General features: G+C 43.0%; 1 protein-coding gene and 1 long non-coding RNA gene across 3 annotated transcripts in view; one reads left to right on the top strand and one right to left on the bottom strand.

Moving 5' to 3' along the window:
• The window catches only part of LOC141132201 (uncharacterized), a 154894-nt gene that overhangs the window by 74455 nt on the left and 61909 nt on the right, over positions 1-18530 (bottom strand). For both annotated transcript variants that reach the window (XR_012242868.1, XR_012242867.1), the window contains exon 3: positions 15163-15225. This is a non-coding gene — a long non-coding RNA (uncharacterized lncRNA). The remainder of the gene's footprint in view (positions 1-15162; positions 15226-18530) is intronic.
• Positions 1-18530, top strand: part of LOC141132186 (phospholipid-transporting ATPase IC-like) — a 148056-nt gene that overhangs the window by 106404 nt on the left and 23122 nt on the right. Inside the window, exons 12-19 of the mRNA XM_073620300.1 lie at positions 2331-2527; positions 5425-5633; positions 10106-10149; positions 10933-11089; positions 13303-13494; positions 15692-15804; positions 17316-17480; positions 17905-18016. Of these exons, the coding sequence (XP_073476401.1) occupies positions 2331-2527; positions 5425-5633; positions 10106-10149; positions 10933-11089; positions 13303-13494; positions 15692-15804; positions 17316-17480; positions 17905-18016 (1189 nt within the window). The remainder of the gene's footprint in view (positions 1-2330; positions 2528-5424; positions 5634-10105; positions 10150-10932; positions 11090-13302; positions 13495-15691; positions 15805-17315; positions 17481-17904; positions 18017-18530) is intronic.

The following is an 18530-nucleotide window of genomic DNA, read 5'->3' as shown; positions in this document are numbered from 1 at the left end:
CAGCATTTCTTTCATGCACGCCAATGCAGAAATCAGTCCTTGGCTTGTTTTTGATGTTTTATTAGGGGATGATAACTAGGGAATTATGGGATGCCCAACTTGAAAAATATCCAGAATTACGAACAAAGAGACAACTCCTCCCTATTTACAAAAAGTTCACTTTTCCTTCCTCCTGCACAAACTTGGTTTTCTCAGCAAAGCACCTGCTGCTCTCTTGAGGGGACTAACTATTTTGTTAGCTCAGCAAAAGCCCTTCACGGGCAGAAACTCTCAGTTCCTTGACAAAGTAGTGCAGGTTCTCCTCCAACTGCTTCTTGTGGTGGGATCCTTCTAGGCCATTTCCGACTCCCCTGCTGGCATGATTCATGTCTATTTATGGGGTTGTCTCTGCCCCCTGCCAGCCCACTTCTGGGGATTGGCTGAGGTTCCATAAATATTCACGGGAGCTCCTCCTAACCCCCGCGCTCCTAGTACTACAATGTTCTCCATCCTTCCAGACACCAGGGGGAGGCACCAGAGAGCTGGCAGGATGAGTCGCCCAGCCCTGATCTCTAGAGAACCCTGACCCAATTAGGACTCACAGGCTGTGTATCATGTCGGGTACATTTTCCTAAACTGCCACTTCTAGTTGCACCCACTAGAAGCTGCTACACCTCAATATGGCCATTAGGTGGAGCTGATGTTTAGCGCAAATATACATATTAGGCGCATTATGGTAGATTATTCGTAATGCTGCATTTATTATAAAATATAATTATATAATATAATTATAAATAGACCCCTAAGATTTCTTAGAGATTTCGACCTGCTTGGAGAAAATCAATGGATTCCTCCTGCCACGCTAAACAGCATCTCCTGCTGGCTATGGTATTCTGACAGCTCTGAAACCTGATGCCTGAATACCCGAACAGTAACTGCAGCTGGTAGAATGTGGTAACTTTTTGGGTGGTAATTTTTCCAACAGGGCCGCCCATGGATCGAATTTTGACTGATTTTAGCAGGAGTCGGATGACATTCGAGCTGAGTATGGCCAGCTTTGCAAATCTGACTAAAAAATCTTTTCGTTCTAAAAAACTAAAGAACCTGCTTGTTTGGATAAAGATTTATTGATAGTTTAGGTAGATCCTTTTTATTACACAGTTTGGGTAAATCTAAAGAAGATTGTACCTACCTACCTACACATGCACGAGTGCACTGTACGCATACATACATACCTTTTTTCTCAGACAGGAACTCCCCCTTTCCAAGTCACCACTTGTCTCCGCCCCTACCCACTTCCGAGCACCGTTCATTGGTTCCACCCCCTACCAACCTCCCAAGACCCACCCCTTTTAACGAATACAGAAGCATGTAACATTTGTGGTACTAACTTTGTAACTTGTATGGAGCTTGTCAATGATAACAAGAAAAGCAGTAAAATAGATCCCCCGCAGCCAGCAACCAATAGACCCCCTCAGCAACAATGGACCACTACAACAAAATACACCCTTCCCAGCAACAAAAGACCCCCTGCAGCAGCAACAGATCTCCCCACAGCCAGCATTGATAGCCCCCCACCACCACCACCTCGGGTAACAGTAGACCCCCTCCCCCAGCAACAATGGACCACCTACAACAAAATACCACCCCTCCCTCAGCAACAATAGACCCCCAGCAGACAACGACAGATCTTTTACAAGCCAGCAACAATCGGCAACAACTGACCCCCTAGCAATACAAGACCCACCCCCTTGCACCAATAGGTCCCCTGTTAGCAACAACACCCCCCCCCCCCCTGCTTTCAGCCCCTGGGAGCAAAATAAAATATCCAGCACTACCAGGTTGATGGGAACATGTGATCCACTCCCTTTTCCGCCAATATGCAAGCATTGGTGATTGGCTGCTGAGGCACTCAGTTCTGCTTCTTTGGGGCCGAGCTTCCTCAGCCCTGTGTGGGACTTACACAGGGCTAACTCTCTTCACTCCTAGTGCCTGAATGGTAGTGGTGAGGGTGGTGGGAATCATATGAAGAGGTCAGAGTATATGCTTCTGGGGAAGAAGGTAAGTTGTGAGCACCTGTTTTTGTCCTGTATGTGCCCATCACAGGTTAACTTTAAACATCTTTTTTGCCAGAGCCTTTATGATAAACTTTTGCTTTTAGTCTGAAGCTCCAACCACTTGCTTAAAAAAAAAAAATGAATGTACATTATTTTATATTTGCCTGATTAAATGATTTGATTTATGCTCTGACTTGAAGATAATAAAGAATGCAATTAAAATGTATGAGCCCCTATGCATTCCCTGGAACCAATGATTGAGATTAGCTTACATCTTTTTTTTTTCTTTCCTAGATATTTGTTCTTCTCATCCTGGCATCGGCAGGCCTTGCTATTGGTCAGACATTCTGGGAAGCCAATTTAGGACAAGCAAATGTATCCTGGTATTTGTACGATGGGAATGACTATTCTCCTACTTATCGTGGATTTTTAGCTTTTTGGGGGTACATTATTGTCCTAAACACCATGGTGCCCATTTCTCTCTATGTGAGGTGAGCGACACCTAAAGAATGAATGTACTGAGTAAAGGTTTTAATCCTTTTTTGTTTTGTTTTTTTTTGTTTATTATTTCATTTTTTAAAGTGCTTGTCAAGGTAAAACAAAACCAAAAAAGCTCCAAACTTCCTTAAGCGAGGTACTTTTGTTTCTTCTGTACTGAAATTCAAAGCCGTGTTATCAGCTCTGCTCATTTGTCTACTGGACTACAGAACGCTTCTCATCTCTATATATCTTGAGGGGTTGTAGTCCAGCAGAAAAGAACTGGGAAGGACTTATAACATTAAGGGTTTTCAGTGCAGAAGAGGAAGCATTGTTGGCTCATTACAAGAAATTGGGTGCTCACTGGACTTTTGTTAGGATTAACAGGTTTTTATTTGCCCTTTGCTTTAAGAGTGGGAAAACAAGTTACCGTATTTCAGAGGTGTATTGATTGATTGATTTATTTATTTTGCCTAAATATGCACTATGCAAAATTTTTTGTGGCTTAGATGCAAAGCCTTAAAATGGTTGTTTAGGCCACTCTAACCTGTATACACCATCAGCTACTATTGTACCATTGTATTATCCTCCTCTGTGTGTGATTTATTAAAATAAATGCTGCAAATACCTAATTTCACTGCCGAGATTGCAATCACATGACTGGTCATCTTTCTCCTTTCTTCCTCTGAGAGATGCAGCAGGCGGGGCTGAGATTCCTCTGTTGATGTCAGTCTGGAGGGGAGGAGGAGAGAGCTGGCTGGTCATGTGATCACAATCTCGGCTCTTAAATTAGGAATTTACAGTATTTATAAATCATTCACAGAGGGGGACACTGCAATAGGAGGCAGTGCTGATGGTGTATACAGGTTAGTGTTATGAGAGCAGCAGGAGGGGAGGGTCGAGGGCAATACCAAATTTCCTGCTGACACCTCCATCTCCACAAATCCCGTTAAACCACCGTTAACTGGGACTAACCATAGGACACCATACCGTAGACGGGTCCTTACTCTGATCTTACACAGCAAAATTTGGACGCCTCCAAGGACCGCAACCGCCATAACACTACAACCGATGTAGAAGGTATTAAATGCGATCAGCGCAAATAGTAAACGAACAATAGTTTGCCAGCTGAACACTGACAATTAATCACAACACCTGAAATGGTAATAAAAGCATTAAAAGTGCAGCGCAAAATGCAAATAAAAAATACAAATGATATAAATTTGACTTTTTGACAATTTATATCATTTTTTTTTCATTTTGATTTGGGCCTCTCTGGAGTGTGCTATGTACAGATTACAGGGTTCAGTGTTGCACTGTGTATAGAGTGCAGGGTTCAGTGATATGCTGTGTATAGAGTGCAGGGTTCAGTGATACGCTGTGTACAGAGTGTAGGGTTCAGTGATACGCTGTGTACAGAGTGCAGGGTTCAGTGATACGCTGTGTACAGAGTGCAGGGTTCAGTGATACGCTGTGTACAGAGTGCAGGGTTCAGTGATACGCTGTGTACAGAGTGCAGGGTTCAGTGATACGCTGTGTACAGAGTGCAGGGTTCAGTGATACGCTGTGTACAGAGTGCAGGGTTCAGTGATACGCTGTGTACAGAGTGCAGGGTTCAGTGATACGCTGTGTACAGAGTGCAGGGTTCAGTGATACGCTGTGTACAGAGTGCAGGGTTCAGTGATACGCTGTGTACAGAGTGCAGGGTTCAGTGATACGCTGTGTACAGAGTGCAGGGTTCAGTGATACGCTGTGTACAGAGTGCAGGGTTCAGTGATACGCTGTGTACAGAGTGCAGGGTTCAGTGATACGCTGTGTATAGAGTGCAGGGTTCAGTGTTGCGCTATGTGCAGGGTTCAGTGTTGCGCTATGTGCAGGGTTCAATGATGCGCTATGTGCAGGGTTCAATGATGCGCTGTGTACAGAGTGCAGGGTTCAGTGATACGCTGTGTACAGAGTGCAGGGTTCAGTGATACGCTGTGTACAGAGTGCAGGGTTCAGTGATACGCTGTGTACAGAGTGCAGGGTTCAGTGATACGCTGTGTACAGAGTGCAGGGTTCAGTGATACGCTGTGTACAGAGTGCAGGGTTCAGTGATACGCTGTGTACAGAGTGCAGGGTTCAGTGATACGCTGTGTATAGAGTGCAGGGTTCAGTGTTGCGCTATGTGCAGGGTTCAATGATGCGCTATGTGCAGGGTTCAATGATGCGCTGTGTACAGAGTGCAGGGTTCAGTGATACGCTGTGTACAGAGTGCAGGGTTCAGTGATACGCTGTGTACAGAGTGCAGGGTTCAGTGATACGCTGTGTACAGAGTGCAGGGTTCAGTGATACGCTGTGTACAGAGTGCAGGGTTCAGTGATACGCTGTGTACAGAGTGCAGGGTTCAGTGATACGCTGTGTACAGAGTGCAGGGTTCAGTGATACGCTGTGTACAGAGTGCAGGGTTCAGTGATACGCTGTGTACAGAGTGCAGGGTTCAGTGATACGCTGTGTACAGAGTGCAGGGTTCAGTGATACGCTGTGTACAGAGTGCAGGGTTCAGTGATACGCTGTGTACAGAGTGCAGGGTTCAGTGATACGCTGTGTACAGAGTGCAGGGTTCAGTGATACGCTGTGTACAGAGTGCAGGGTTCAGTGATACGCTGTGTACAGAGTGCAGGGTTCAGTGATACGCTGTGTATAGAGTGCAGGGTTCAGTGTTGCGCTATGTGCAGGGTTCAGTGATGCGCTGTGTGCAGAGTGCAGGGTTCAGGGATGCACAGGGTTCAGGGATGCAGTTAAGTAACATATTGATGTCCACAATATAGTTCGATGTCACGCAGAATATCAGGCTCTTTTGATATTGCAGAAATGTGCCCATAGAACAAGGAAATGATTTACCAGGATCATTTGTTCTCTCTTATTCTAGTGTTGAAGTGATTCGTCTGGGTCAGAGTTACTTTATTAATTGGGATCTGCAGATGTACCATGCCGAGAAAGACACACCAGCCAAAGCCAGAACCACAACCCTCAATGAGCAACTGGGACAAATCCAGTACATCTTCTCCGACAAGACCGGCACACTGACACAGAACGTAATGACCTTTAAAAAGTGCACAATTAACGGGGAGACCTATGGTGAGTTCAGAGATTGTGGCATTGCTCAGAATATACGATCATCCCATGTACTGGATTAAATCTACTTGCTGTGTTCCTAACCTTTGACATCAACCAAATTAGTATCAAGAGACTTTATTGTGCAGCCGACATTTTGTTAGGGTGCAGCCCAACTTTTATAGATTTTTTTTTTTTTTTTTTCTTCTGGGTTTTTGGGGCAGAGTGCGCCCCCATCTGAAATTATTTTTAACTATTGACTACTGACAAGGGATCCTCTTTCAACTCCATTCTTGCTGCCTAGCTTGGGGTTAGGTGCACACTTTTCTGTGAACAAAATTAACAGTAACATTTGAATTAGAGCTGCACGATTCTGGATAAAATGACTCACAATTTTTTTGTTTAGAATAAACATCACGATTCTAGCGGTGTAACATCTTTCACATTGTACAAAAAAATTGGCTAACTTTACTGTTTAGTTATTTTATTTTTTTATTCCATTAACGTGTATTTTTTCCCAAAAACCACCACTTTATTCTCTAGGGTCTCTGCTAAAAAAATATATATAATGTTTGGGGGTTCTAAGTAATTTTTTTAGCAAAAAATACTGTTTTTTACCTGTTAGCAACAAGTGTCAGAAAAAGGCTTAGTCTTTAGGTGGGTAAACTGCCCTCATTTACAGACCGAAGTTCTTCCCTTTGATCGTCTAAGGCTCGTCAGTTCCTAAATGTCTTGCAGGACAATTTCATAGTTCAGGTGGTAGACGCACCAACTAGAAATAAAGCGTTACTGGATCTACAGATTACCAACAATACAGACCTGATCACGGATATCGAAATACGGGGAAATTTAGGAAACTGTGATCACAGGTCAATTGGCTTCAGTATAAATCGTACAAATAGAAAACATAAGGGGAATACAAAGACACTGAGTTTCAAAAGAGCCAATTTCCCTAAACTACGAACCTTGCTTGAAGGCATAAATGGGGATAAAATCTTAGGAACAAAGAACACGGAGGAGAGATGGGTTTGCTTTAAGAGCATATTAAATAAGGGCATTAGCCAATGCATCCCATTGGGTAATAAATTTAAAAGAAGAAACAAAAGTCCTGGATGGCTTAACTCCAATATAAAAATGCATATAAAAGCAAAGGAGAAGGCCTTCAAGATATGTAAGGGTGCAATTAGGGCGGCTAAGATAGAACATGAAAGACACATAGTGGAGGAGAGCAAAAGATATCCCAATAAATTCTTTAAGTATGTGAACAGTAAAAAAGGGAGGACAGACCATATTGGCCCCCATAAAGAATGAGGAAGGACATCTGGTTACAAAGGATGGGGAGATGGCGAAGGTATTGAATTTATTCTTCTCCTCAGTCTTCACGAGGCAATTGGGGGGCTTCGGTAACAAACTGCAGTGTTTATCCTCATGACACATCACAAGAAGCACCTCCATGGTTAACATAGGACAGAATGAAAATTAGACTTGGGAAACTTAACATTAATAAATCACCGGGACCAGATGGCTTGCACCCGAGGGTACTTGGGGAAATCGGTCAAGTAATTGCCAGACCATTGTTCTTAATTTTTACTGACAGTCTACTGACTGGAATGGTACCAGGTGATTGGAGAAAAGCTAATGTAGCACCAATATTTAAAAAGGGCCCAAAATACATCCCTGGGAATTACAGACCAGTTAGCCTAACATCAATAGTATGCAAGCTCTTGGGGGGAATAAGGGACTATATACAAGATTTTAGTAATAAGAACGGTATCATTAGCAGTAGACAGCATGGATTCATGAAGAATCGTTCTTGCCAAACCAATCTATTAACCTTCTATGAGGAGGTGAGTTGCCATCTAGATAAAGGAAGACCCGTAGACGTGGTGTATCTGGATTTTGCAAAAGCATTTGACACAGTTCCCTATAAACATTTACTGTACAAAATAAGGTCCGTTGGCATGGACCATAGGGTGAGTACATGGATTGAAAACTGGCTACAAGGGCGAGTTCAGAGGGTGGTGATAAATGGGGAGTACTCGGAATGGTCAGGAGTAGGTAGTGGGGTTCCCCAGGGTTTTGTGCTGGGACCAATCCTATTTAATTTGTTCATAAACGACCTGTAGGATGGGATAAACAGTTCAATCTCTGTATTTGCGGACGATACTAAGCTAAGCAGGGCAATAACTTCTCCGCAGGATGTGGAAACCTTACAAAAAGATCTGAACAAATTAATGGGGTGGGCAACTACATGGCAAATGAGGTTTAATGTAGAAAAATGTAAAATAATTCATTTGGGTGGCAAAAATATGAATGCAATCTATACACTGGGGGGAGAACCTCTGGGGGGGAATCTAGGATGGAAAAGGACCTGAGGGTCCTAGTAGTTGATAGGCTCAACAATGACATGCAATGCCAAGCTGCTGCTAACAAAGCAAACAGAATATTGGCATGAATTAAAAAGGGGATCAACTCCAGAGATAAAACGATAATTCTCCCGCTCTACAAGACTCTGGTCCGGCCGCACCTGGAGTATGCTGTCCAGTTCTGGGCACCAGTCCTCAGGAAGGGTATACTGGAAATGGAGCGAGTACAAAGAAGGGCAACAAAGCTAATAAAGGGTTTGGAGGATATTAGTTATGAGGAAAGGTTGCGAGCACTGAACTTATTCTCTCTGGAGAAGAGACGCTTGAGAGGGGATATGATTTCAATTCATAAATACCGTACTGGTGACCCCACAATAGGGAGAAAACTTTTTCGCAGAAGAGAGTTTAACAAGACTCGTGGCCACTCATTAAAATTAGAAGAAAAGAGGTTTAACCTTAAACTACGTAGAGAGTTCTTTATTATAAGAGCAGCAAGGATGTGGAATTCCCTTCCACAGGCTGTGGTGTCAGAGGGGAGCATCGATAGCTTCAAAAAACTACTAGATAAGCACCTGAATGACCACAACATACAGGGATATACAATGTAATACTGACACATAATCACACACATAGGTTGGACCTGTGTCTTTTTTCAACCTCACCTATTATGTAACTATCTAAAAGATAAAAAAGAAACATTGTATCATTTGGTTCTCTCAGGCCCTGTTCACACCTGAGCGTTTTTCAGCTTGCAAAACGTTCAGCTCTAAAGCTCCAAAACGCCCAAAAGCAAAATCCCATTCATTTTAATTGACCCCGTTCACATCTGAGTGTTTTGTCGACTGAAGCAAAATGCTGGAAGCTCAAAAAAAGTACATGAGCTTTTTTTTGGCAAATTACAAGTGTTTTTGGCCCCATCAATGGAAAACGCCTGACTTGAGCAGAAAACCGCTCGTGAAATGCTCAAATAGCAGCTCTCCACCTCCTAATTTCCTCTCCTCCCCCTTGTGCTTTCTATTGGCTAAACAAAAATGGTTGAAGCTGTAAAACGCTTGTAATACATTTCTAAAACGCTTTAAAAAAAAAGCTTGTAAAAAGCTGAAAAAAAAAAAGCTTAAAACGCCATTAATCGATATTCTCAGGTGTGAAGGGAGCCTTAGCAATGTTAAGATAAACTTTGCCGGCTACCATTTATTTATTTATTTTTTGACCGCTCTGAGCAGAGAATAGCTCTGCACTTGTTACATGAATCGTGGAAATTCTGGATTAAGATCGTGAGAGGGGGTTAAATCGAGATTGCAATTTTTTAACGATTAATCGTGCAGCTCTGATTTGAATATGTTCACCTGGGCATCTTGGGGTCCCTTCACACAATTCCATGTGTTAACGCTCAATATGTTGCACATTTCTTGTGTGTTACATTAAAGAACATAAGAAGTAAATCCCAATATTTCATATTCCTGATATGTGCCTGTTGTACAATGTACTTGTATGAAAATGTATCCTTTTCTCTTTGTATTGCTTTCTTTTGGCTAAAATATATAGTGATCCTATCAGTCCCTCTGCTTTCCTATCAAAAAGTGACCACACTAAGCATGAGCGCACAGCATGGTCAGTGTTCTGTCTGTGCTGGGATTTCAGCCTGCTCTCCAATAATGAGACTTGTCACCCCCCACACAGCCATTCACTGGGAGGAGTAGTCTGCTGCTGTATCTCCTCCTCCCCTTGCGGTCTGAGCTCCTTTATGCAGGTGAGAACAAAGGGTATGTGATCACTTATAAAAAAAAAAGGGGGGGGGGGTTTATCGTTTTTTATATATATATATATATATATATATATATATATATATATATATATATATATATATATATATATATATATATATACATATACACACAGTTGTGCCCTTTTCATCCTTTAATTTCTATTTTAAACTGAATGTTTTTGTTTTATCTGAGGGTTCACACTCCCACCCCCCAAACACACTGCACTAGAAAGGTGTGAAGGGGCCCGAAGTGATCATACTTCTTTATCCCCGGATGATTCTTTCAGTAGTTCCTGCTAAATTGGTCTTTTTGGAGAGATTTTCCTACTTGCCATTTCTGAAAAAATGAATTCCTATTTTTGCAGGTGAGCAGAGGCCTGTTGCTGCGGAGAAGTCGGCTTATAGTGAGGTAAGTAGACTTATCCTGCGTGTGTTTATGTGCAGTTTTTGTGCAGTTATGGACAAATGTTCGATTAGACAAGTGATTTCCTAAAGGATAAAAATAGAATGGCCATCCGATTTTTGTAATGTTGTTCTCTGGTAAAGCTAAAAAAAAAATTATGAAAAAAAAAATAAATTAAATAAAATGGCCTATGCATAGAATAAGTAGAAATCCAAGCAAAAATCACAATCTCTCATTTTGCCAGAGAGCTGTGACATAAGAGGAGCAACAAAGCTACAACAGCCACTATGCATGGGTACTGTGAGATGGGATAAAAAGGCATGGTTCTCTGTGGAGGCCTGTGCCACCTGCTGGTGAAAAATAAAACTGCAGTCAGACCAAGTTCTTGTAAGTACTGCAGATAAGAGAATTTTGGGGATTAGATATAGTTATTATCCAGCTGACAGTAGAAGCTAAAAACACCTCCATAGTGATGTGTGTGCAAATTAATGCAAAGGCTGGCTTTTCAGTTTGGGAGTTGCAGTTCGGCCACCCTACCAATATGGGCCAAATATTCTCCAAATATTCTAAATTGAGTTATTTCAAAAAGGTCATAAAAGGCTGATTTCTGTTGTTGCAATTTCAGTTGTGGAAAATCTGGACGTGTATGTGTGTATGTGTGTGTGTGTGTGTGTGTATGTGTATATATATATATATATATATATATATATATATATATATATATATATATATATATAATATTATAGGAAGTGCAAGGATTTTGTATTTATCGGATCTCTCTATTTGCAGCTGGTAGACTTTGGCTGGAATCCACTAGCAGACTCCAAGTTTACATTTGGTGACCATTACTTAATAGAACAGATCCGATCAGGAAAAGATCCTAATGTCCGTCTCTTCTTCAAGCTGCTCTCTCTGTGCCACACTGTCATGGTAGAGAAGACAGATGGTAAGTACTTAACTTCACTATGCTGCAGTCATTATGGTACTTAAAAATGTGAGATATTGATGATCGAACATAGGACGGGAAACCTATATTAAGTTGTTCAGTTGGAATGTTTAATTAAAAGTAACCAAAAAAAAAAAACCCCATTGGAAACACCCTGGTATTTACACCTGACCTATACATATAGTTATCCAGCTGTCAGTAGACCATAACAGACGGGACCTAGATAGTGATGTGTGCAAATTTAAAAGAAAAGTATGAGATTTCTTAAAAAAAAAAAAAAAAAATATATATACTCACCTAGGTGGATGCATCTGTCCCCTCCCGCTTCTAAGACTGAGAACTGAGCGATCAAAGACTGCAGATCTCTGTTTGCAGTGACCAGAGAGTTGGAGACGGTCAGTCACCGGCTCTCTGCTCTGCCCCTCCGGCGCTCACTGGAGCGCTGGGCTGTGGAGGGGGTGGGAGGGGCTCACTCGGGCTCTCAGGGGCTCACTGAGAGGCTGAGCCAGCTGCCGGTCAGGCATCTGGGTGGATCCTGACAAAGTTCATGATCTCTCCTGGACTGGAAGAGCAACGTCAGCCGACCACAGACTTTAACCCACTGTCAGCTGAAAACAATTAACAGGAGTGCAGAACGAATTGCACTCCTATGATCCCCAGGAGAAGTATGGCCTAAAGAGCTTTGTCTCCATATGTCTCCTTTAATGCAAAGGCTGGCTTTTCAGTATGGAAGTTGCAGTTCTGCCACTCCACCACCACTTCAGTATGTGCAAATATTCAACAAAGATTTGCAGGGTTTGGCACAGCTTGGACTGTCATGTTACCAGTCTGGTTTTGTTGGCTTTGGGAGTACCCTGGAAATTAGAATTGTATCCAATCTGATCCAAGGTTCCGATTTTTCTTTAAAGTGTACATGTACTGGTATAAATCTTAGTGGCTCATTTGTACCAGAGCATGGTTTACACTCGCTTCCACACTGTGCCTACATTTTAGTTTTTATTTATAAAATTCAGAGCGTAGTGTGAAGCCTTGAGATGTCCTGTGCATTCCGCTGCAGCGAATGCTAATGGATAAGAGGAGTGCCCTGTCACATGACCTTTTATCCCATGCATTCAAATCAGTGGGGTTTTGCATTCTTTAGCGTCCCAATAGAAGCAAAGTACATATATAACGCGCACATCGATACGTCCTGAAGAAGCCTAATCAAGGAGTTGGGAAATACCTCTGCTTTATGAATGTGCTCCTCTTGTAATAGATGTTCCTCTAGGTCAATGGTCCCCAAACTGCAGCCCGAAAGCCAGATGAAGCCCTTCACTTGCCCTTATTTGGTACTTAGGACACTATTCCTGCCACTGACGGGGCGCAATTCCTGCCACTGACGCCAGTGACGGGGCGCAATTCCTGCCACTGATGCCAGTGACGGGTGACGCCAGTGACGGGGCCCAATTCCTGCCACTGACGCCAGTGACAGGGGGCAATTCCTGCCAGTGACGGGGCCCAATTCCTGCCACTGACGCCAGTGACGGGGCGCAATTCCTGCCAGTGACGGGGCCCAATTCCTGCCACTGACGCCAGTGACGGGGCGCAATTCCTGCCAGTGACGGGGCACAATTCCTGCCACTGACGCCAGTGACGGGGTGCAATTCCTGCCACCAATACCAATGGCAGAGCGCTGTTCCTCCTCTTGACCACCAAGCCTTAAGCATTGTTACTTCCTTTGACAAACAGACATTTTCTACTCCCTCTAGCCAAAGCCAACAAACTGGCCCTTTGTTTCGAAAGTTTGGAGGCCGCTGCTCTACGTGCTTGCAAGCTGTACCAGTGGACTTACACCCCCTCTGGAAACCCAATTTCGATTTCATATAGCAAGTTGGCCTCATCCCTGTCTACAACTTTCTATTAGTCCAGCAATTTAATGGGCATTATCAATGTCCAAAAGAAAGGAGGGGAGGATGGGGCCAACATTCCTGAATAAAGCCAAAATTTGCATCTATCCATTTAGCATAGCAGGGGGTAATAGATCTTATTTAATTGCCAGTTTATGTCACGTAGTGGGCTGTAATCCAGTTTAAACACAATGCAGATAAGAATGGGTAAACTAATGAAAGAAGAATTCTAATTGGCTGCTGAGATTTCCCATTCACCACCCTTCTTTGTACTTAGAACTTTATTCGTCCCCGCTTGAATGATTTAAAGTTTACATTTCATTACAGACTGTGAACTGATCTACCAAGCGGCATCACCGGATGAAGGGGCTCTGGTGACAGCGGCAAGGAATTTCGGCTTTGTATTTCTAACGAGAACTCAGAGCACCATCACCATAAGCGAGCTGGAGAAAGAAGCCACATACGAAGTGCTCGCTATCCTTGACTTCAACAGTGACCGCAAGCGTATGTCTATTATAGGTGAGGTGCTCTTCCCAAACTGTAGGGTTCCTTGTTCCCTAGATTTTACCATAAAAGGAAACCATACTGTGTATAAGTGTTATTTCTTTCTTTAAAATGGAATCTCATGGCACTGTGGTCTAGCTAAACAGCATACAAAGCAGCTTGATTTGAGGATTTCTCTCGCTGATTAAAACATCTGACTGAGCTGTTTTATAAGGTATTGAGGTATCGCTCTAAAAACACATTCAGCTAAAAGGCTGAATAAGAGAAATGGAAACTAGAGCTCCATCCACTGGCTGGGTAGAAGATTGCATAATATGAATTTAATACCAGACTCTGAAGAAAGTATGATATGCAATATGAATATGATTGGGGGGTGAGAGAGAGAGTTGGGTGTAGAGAAAGTGGGGGGTGAGAGAGAGAGTGATGGGGTGTCTTTGGGTCATTTTAGTTGGGTAGTAATGTGGCGCTTATAGCAAGCCAGAGCCAACTGTGGGTGGAGCCACATTGCGATATGCGTGGCAGGGGCTGCCCTTCATGCGATGCATGGGAACGTGTGCACTCTCACATCTGTCACATATGCAGGATGTGAATGGAGCCTTACACTTAGCAAACATATAACATGGGTATTTACGACAGACCCTTCCCTGCCTCTCTGCTAATATCTGCATCTTTTTCCACCTCCTCTCAGTACATATGTGCATTCTAAATCCCCCTGCTAACCTCTGCACCCCAAACCCCATCACCTCTGCTTAACGTGGAGCTCTACCCCAAAAGAGAAGCTCCGCTTATCTGCCCAGCCCCCCCCCCCCACTTTGCCATGGCGAACTGAGCCAGAAGTGGGTGCGGGTACCTGTCAAAACCAGGTACCCAGTTCCCCCTCCCCTGCAAAAAGTGCCAAATGTGGCAAAGGATGGGGGGGGGGGGATTTAAGAGTCAGATTCAGCCCCCCCCCCCCCCTTCCTCCTCAGCCTTCTGGGACACTTCACAGGTCCCAGAACACTGCGACCCAGCACGCTTCACACATGCACAGTAGGAAAGCAGCTGTGTCGCTGCAAGACTTCACTGACAGTTTCCCTTAGTCAGGATGGCGGCACCAGCACCTGATAGCCGATTGAAGAACCGGCTCGAGTGAGGACACCGCTGGATGCCTGGACATGTATGCGCCCTAATAGCAAAAGTCAGCAGCTACAGTATTTGTAGACGCTGATTACTAATTTTTTAGGGAGAGCCTGGAGCTCCTCTTTAACTCCACATGCTTCTGCTCATATTTGCACTCCAGCCCCCCCCCCCCCCCGCACACCCCCTCTTTTTGGTCACGTTTGCCCTCCAAACTGTAATCCCTTCTCTGTTTACCTCTGGACCAGCCCCGCCCCCAAATCCATCTGCTCACCTTTTGCAGTACAGGCTGATACCAGGCAGGGCTTGTTGTACAGCCCCAATGTCGGCAGCATTCCTCAAAGGTGATGGTGGATTAGGGCTCAGGGAGTTTTACATATCCATGAATGCTCCAACAATTTACATGTCAATGCCAGCATTAGTGACTCCCACCACTTGGCTGGGCCTATCATAAGGAGGGGGCCTGGAGCTGCAGCAAGTCATATAAAAAATGAAGGAATATACTGCATTATTAACTAATGATATGCAGATGATGCAGCTTTAATTCTATAGGAACACATTGCTTACCAAGGCTTCTTGAGCTTCAGTGCTGACACACCTCTAGCGCCGGAAATCAGCTTGGCTGTCTTCCTGAAATGTGAAAGGAAAAATACATATTGTAAATTTTTAGGCTCATACAAACTGTCACATACACTAAACAATATTTAAAGTACGTAGACCTAATTAATAATTTAATTGTAAAGGTTTTTATAACTTTTTTTTTTTTTTATTTTATTTTTTTTATTTGTAACTTTAATTATTAAAATATCTGGTTATCCTGCCACAAAGGTACTTGCTAAGACCCTTCCTGTTATAAGGTGACAACAGTTCGTCCCTGTCTCTGTTGTGCTCCTATGTTGTCACACAGAACCTCTATTAGAGACTACAAGTGTCGTTTTAACACACAATGAGCAGACCTAGTCCTCAATGCTGTGCAGCTAGTGCTGGAGTAAATGCATTTAGACGTACTATGTTAATTTACTTTGCAGACTATATATTTATGTAATCAATCTCTATCCTTCTATAAATTTTATTGTTATCTTTTTTGCTTCCTTAGTGCGTGAACCCAATGGTAACATTAGGCTGTATTGCAAGGGGGCAGACACCGTTATATATGAACGTCTTCATCCTAACAATCCCATTAAAGAAGAAACTCAGGAGGCACTAGATGTAAGTATGGGTGGGTGTCAAAATGGCACTATTTGGTTTTTGAAGGGCACCTACATCCAAAACTGATTTTGTTTTACTATGGGGGCCAACTGCTTAAAGTGGTTGGTTCTAAAGGCTGAAGTGTTTTTTTTTTTTTTTTTTACCTTCATGTAAAAAACCTTCAGTGTGCAATGCCCCCCCCCCCCCCCAATACTTACTTGACCTCCATCGCGATCCAGCGATGTGGACGAGAGCCTTGGCTTTCCTGGGACTCTGAGACAGCAGCAGTAGCCAATGGCTGCCAGTGAGCCATTGAGAAGAGAGAGGGGGCGGAGGCGAGCCACAGCTCTGTGTCTGAATGGACATGCAGAGCAGCAGCTTGGGAGCCCCCACAGCAAGCTGTTTGCTCTGGGGGCACTCTGCAGGAGGGAGGGGCCAGGAGTGTCAATGGGGGAGCCGAGAAGAGGAGGATCTGGGCTGCTCTGTAAAAAAACATTACGCAGAGCAGGTAAGTATAACATGTTTGTTTGGTTTTTTTTTTTTAAATAAACTTGCCTTTAATATCACTTTTAAATTGTGTCTGGGCAAGATTAAAAAAAAAAAAATTAGCATTTCTGCATTGCATGCATACATAGATACATTTCTCCATGTTTTGTTTCTTTAAAATAAAAACTGCAAACACAGAAAAATGTCTGTTCCTACCAGAAATTCAGTGAGCTGTAAATGATATACTCCACTCAGGTTGTATATACTGTGCTGTGCTTATAAATGATAACATATACACTACTTGGCTGTATGTGGTGTTCCATCCATTCAACCCTGGAGTATAGAATGTACAAGCGTGCCAGGAGGTACTATACAGACTTGGCTTTACACACCTAATATGGTTCAGATAACCTGTCATGCACTATACCTGTGGACTGTGCCATCAGTCTCTGGCCCCCTGTGAGCACCATTCAGCACATACCATATACTTTAGCTCTGTGTGCATTCAGTTCTTTGCCTAATAATGTACTACATTGTAGATTTGTCTGTCCTCACCATGAAAGTAATTTGTTTCTAATTTCTTTCATCATAAAAAAAAAAGGCAAGTTCTTTTCTAATCAGAAGAGTAGTGGGGCACTGCAGGCTGCTGTAAATGAGATGCAAAATCTGTGCCGCAATGTGCGTAACCCTTCAGCGTTTACCAGGGAGGGGTTGGTGATATCCGCTCTCCATTTATAAGTTGGCCCCTAAATGTTACAAATCACCGCTCAGAGTAAGTTCTCATACCGGTAGGTGATCACTGGGGAGAGAGGAGACTGAAACATTTGCTTAATCTACCTGCAGCTGACTTGTGACTAGTCCTTCCCTCAGGCATATTCACAGTCTCTTGACTGGAGCTCAAGGACTGCTTTTTTGTTGATAAAGGGTAAAGTTTTTGCCAAAGTATACTGTGCTATGTCAGGAATTCATGTAGACTTTTAAAGTAACTAAGTGGTCCTCTTTAATGTTTTTATATACTGTAAGTGTTCGTGATTTACCTCCATCAGGTGTTTGCCAATGAGACTCTTAGGACCTTATGTCTCTCCTACAAGGACATCAGTGAAGAAGAATTTGAGAAGTGGAGTAAGAGGTATATGGCTGCCAGTGTGGCCATGGTTAACCGGGATGAAGCTCTGGATAAAGTCTATGAAGAAATTGAAACCAACCTAATGGTGAGTGTGTGGTCAGATAATGGAAAGTGGCTTTCTAAGTGGAGGAAGCCATTTTTTGGGCTGGAGCCAATGCTGGATCTTTGAGACAATGTGAGACATTTTGTTTTAGATCATTTAGTCATGTAGCATGAGACAACATTCTCAACTTGCCTTATGTGCCATGACAACATTGCCTTGTTCAACACAATGAGCCTTGTTGGACTGGACCAATATCAATTTACTATATTGGGGTGACACAAATGTGTTTTGCTGTTACAGTATCGCTTGAACCTAGGCAATTGAGAGTCTGTATCTTCTAGTCAAGCTCTCAAGATTGCTACAACTTTGTTGTTTGTCTATGGATGCGTACATTTTAAATCAAAGGTACTTTGATATCGCTGCATGTTACATCGACATAATTACATCTATTACTTCTCTCCTCTAGCTGCTGGGAGCCACAGCTATTGAAGACAAACTTCAAGATGGCGTACCCTACACGATCTCTAAACTTGCCAAAGCAGATATAAAGATCTGGGTGCTGACTGGGGATAAAAAAGGTATGTACAAGAAGTGAAGGTCCTGTGCTTTCTAATGAAGAGAGATGGAACCACTTTAAACTGCTAGGCCAATTTGATAGGTGTTGAATCATTCTTCCCCCAATGGCTTCTTCTGGTGATGGTATCTTGCTTAGCTTCCTAGGACTGCACACTTGCTGCAACAATTACAAACAGGTCCCAGACTATGTGCTCAAGTATTTTTGTTGTTTTATAGACCTTGCAACCAGTATAGTGGGTGCATCCAATCATGGCGAAAAAGCTGTTTGAGTCTATCACAGGGCACACAACCTGTGTGAGAACCTTCATACGTGTTTCAGTTCAGCTTCAGGAAAAAAGCAACAAAGTGCAATAAAGCCTACCAACCATTTCCATTGTTTTATCATTACTGTACTTCTGGTCAAAAAAAGAGGGGATACAATAGTTTTTGGCCTCTGGATATTGACGTGGTTGTGTCTGCTGCAGAAATTTCCAACAAGTGAACTTTCAGCACTAACCAATTATACTGCATGTGTTC

Source organism: Aquarana catesbeiana, linkage group LG01 (genome assembly GCF_042186555.1).
Source record: "Aquarana catesbeiana isolate 2022-GZ linkage group LG01, ASM4218655v1, whole genome shotgun sequence".
Lineage (NCBI taxonomy): Eukaryota > Metazoa > Chordata > Amphibia > Anura > Ranidae > Aquarana > Aquarana catesbeiana.
This window is presented reverse-complemented; position numbering and strand designations above follow the sequence as displayed.